General features: G+C 35.1%; 1 protein-coding gene across 1 annotated transcript; it reads right to left on the bottom strand.

The window, feature by feature from the left end:
- Window positions 1-385: 385 nt before the first annotated feature.
- Window positions 386-1,708, bottom strand: SARC_14933 (hypothetical protein; the record flags this gene model as incomplete). The annotated part of the gene is made up of 2 exons (XM_014290937.1): window positions 1,520-1,708; window positions 386-595 (listed from the first exon to the last, which is right to left on the bottom strand). Coding segments are annotated over exons 1-2 (391 nt in total), but the record flags the coding sequence as incomplete, so codon positions are not given.
- Window positions 1,709-2,014: the final 306 nt, after the last annotated feature.

Genomic DNA, 2,014 nt, shown 5'->3' on the forward strand with positions numbered 1-2,014 from the left:
TACATTATATATATAGATATATATCTATTTATATTTATATATCCTGATTTTATATATATATATATATGTATACATATATAACTATATAGATATACATATATAACTATATATATAACTATATAACTATATAACAATAAATAACAATATATATATATACACACATATATATAACAATATATATACATAACAATATATATATATATAACAATATATATAGCAATATATATAACAATATATATAACAATATATAACAATATATAATGAAATATAACAATATATAACAATATATAACAATATATATATATACTTCTACTTATACTTCAGATTAAACACATAAATATAAATAACTGGAGATATAACCTTGACCACACATGACATATAAGAGCATATCTACACCTGGGATAGAGCTCATAGAATGTATCAGTCAGTGTGCCCACCAGTTCTTCCTCCGACAGAGCATATAGGTCGTGGTGCTCAAGCGGTCCCTTTGACCCTCGTTTGATCAGATCGGACAGCCAAGAATAGAAAGTAATGGACAAGATGTTGGCGGTGTCCTCTGGACAGGGTTTTAAGCTCCTGTACTCCTTCTCTAGATCTAAAAATAGAACACGGGCGCATGAGCGGAATATATATAAGGTGATGGAGGAGATGTAGGCCCGGGCCTCTAGTCAGTGCTTCAGTTTCCTGTACTTTTTCAATAGATCTAAATATACAATACAGGTGTATGAGCCGAATTGAAGGCAATGGAGAAAGTGTTGCCTCTGGGTATGGTTCTCGGCTAATATACCTTTTTGTTAGGAACGATTCGGAATATGCTACCTACATGCGTAGTACATACATAATACACACACGATTATTGGTTGTATGCCGGACACAGCAGAAAAACCGAGACGCTATAAATAACCACACAGTTGAACAGCCACCTGTAGTATTGTGAGCCATCCTTATAATGCATACGATATCACCTGTGCGTAGTAGCTTCGGACTATTTATTGGGGTATCCGAAAATTATCCGACTAAACCCTCTAAATACACAGAATGTATACAAACACATTCACAAAAAAAATACATATACATATGTACATACATATACAAATATATATACACGTGCACATACGTATACATATTCACAAAACATACGCACACATATTCACAGAATATAGACATAGACATAAACAAAGACATAGACATACAGAACAAATACAAATACAAATGTACATACATATACACGTACATATACGCATGCACATACGCATACGCATTCACATCACACAGACCTACACATAGACCGACACACACACGCACACATACACATACGCCAAAACAACCGCACACCAAACTCTCATACGCACAGAGACATGCACACATAGTACAACGCCACAGCGTACGCCAACGTTTGCTGCAACACCATTACAGGAGCAGCACATGGTTTCTGGGGCCACTACCACACACCACATTAACACATGCACCGTCATAACTGGCCGTTCTCAATCACAGCCACAGACACACACACTCTCACCTGGTTGTGAGTCATGCTCATTCTCCTCATCCTCAGTGTCTTCTGCACGCCCACGTCCCACCGGAATGTCTGTCACATCTCCAACAGTCACGTTCTTTGTACTCTGCTCTTTGGAGCCACTACTTGCACCTGAATCGCTACGAAACGACAGGTCGTTTTGGACATCTGGGTTGTCCCCCATCGTGTGCTATAAGGTATGATGTGAAGTATAGAACATAAGAGTTGGATAGTGTGAATAAATCAGATAAAAATTCGAATATAAGGTGGACGAGAATGTTGAAAATAGGAAATTTGAATAAGAACTACTTTGCTAAATATATATATGTATATATATATATATGAACATATATACATATACGTATATATAAATAGATATATATATATATATATACATATATATCATATATACATGTTCACTTACATATATATTCTTAAATACGTACACACCTACGTACATGTAGGTACATATGAGATGCATACATAAAAACATATATA

This window comes from Sphaeroforma arctica, assembly GCF_001186125.1.
Source record: "Sphaeroforma arctica JP610 unplaced genomic scaffold supercont1.5326, whole genome shotgun sequence".
Taxonomy (NCBI): Eukaryota; class Ichthyosporea; order Ichthyophonida; genus Sphaeroforma; species Sphaeroforma arctica.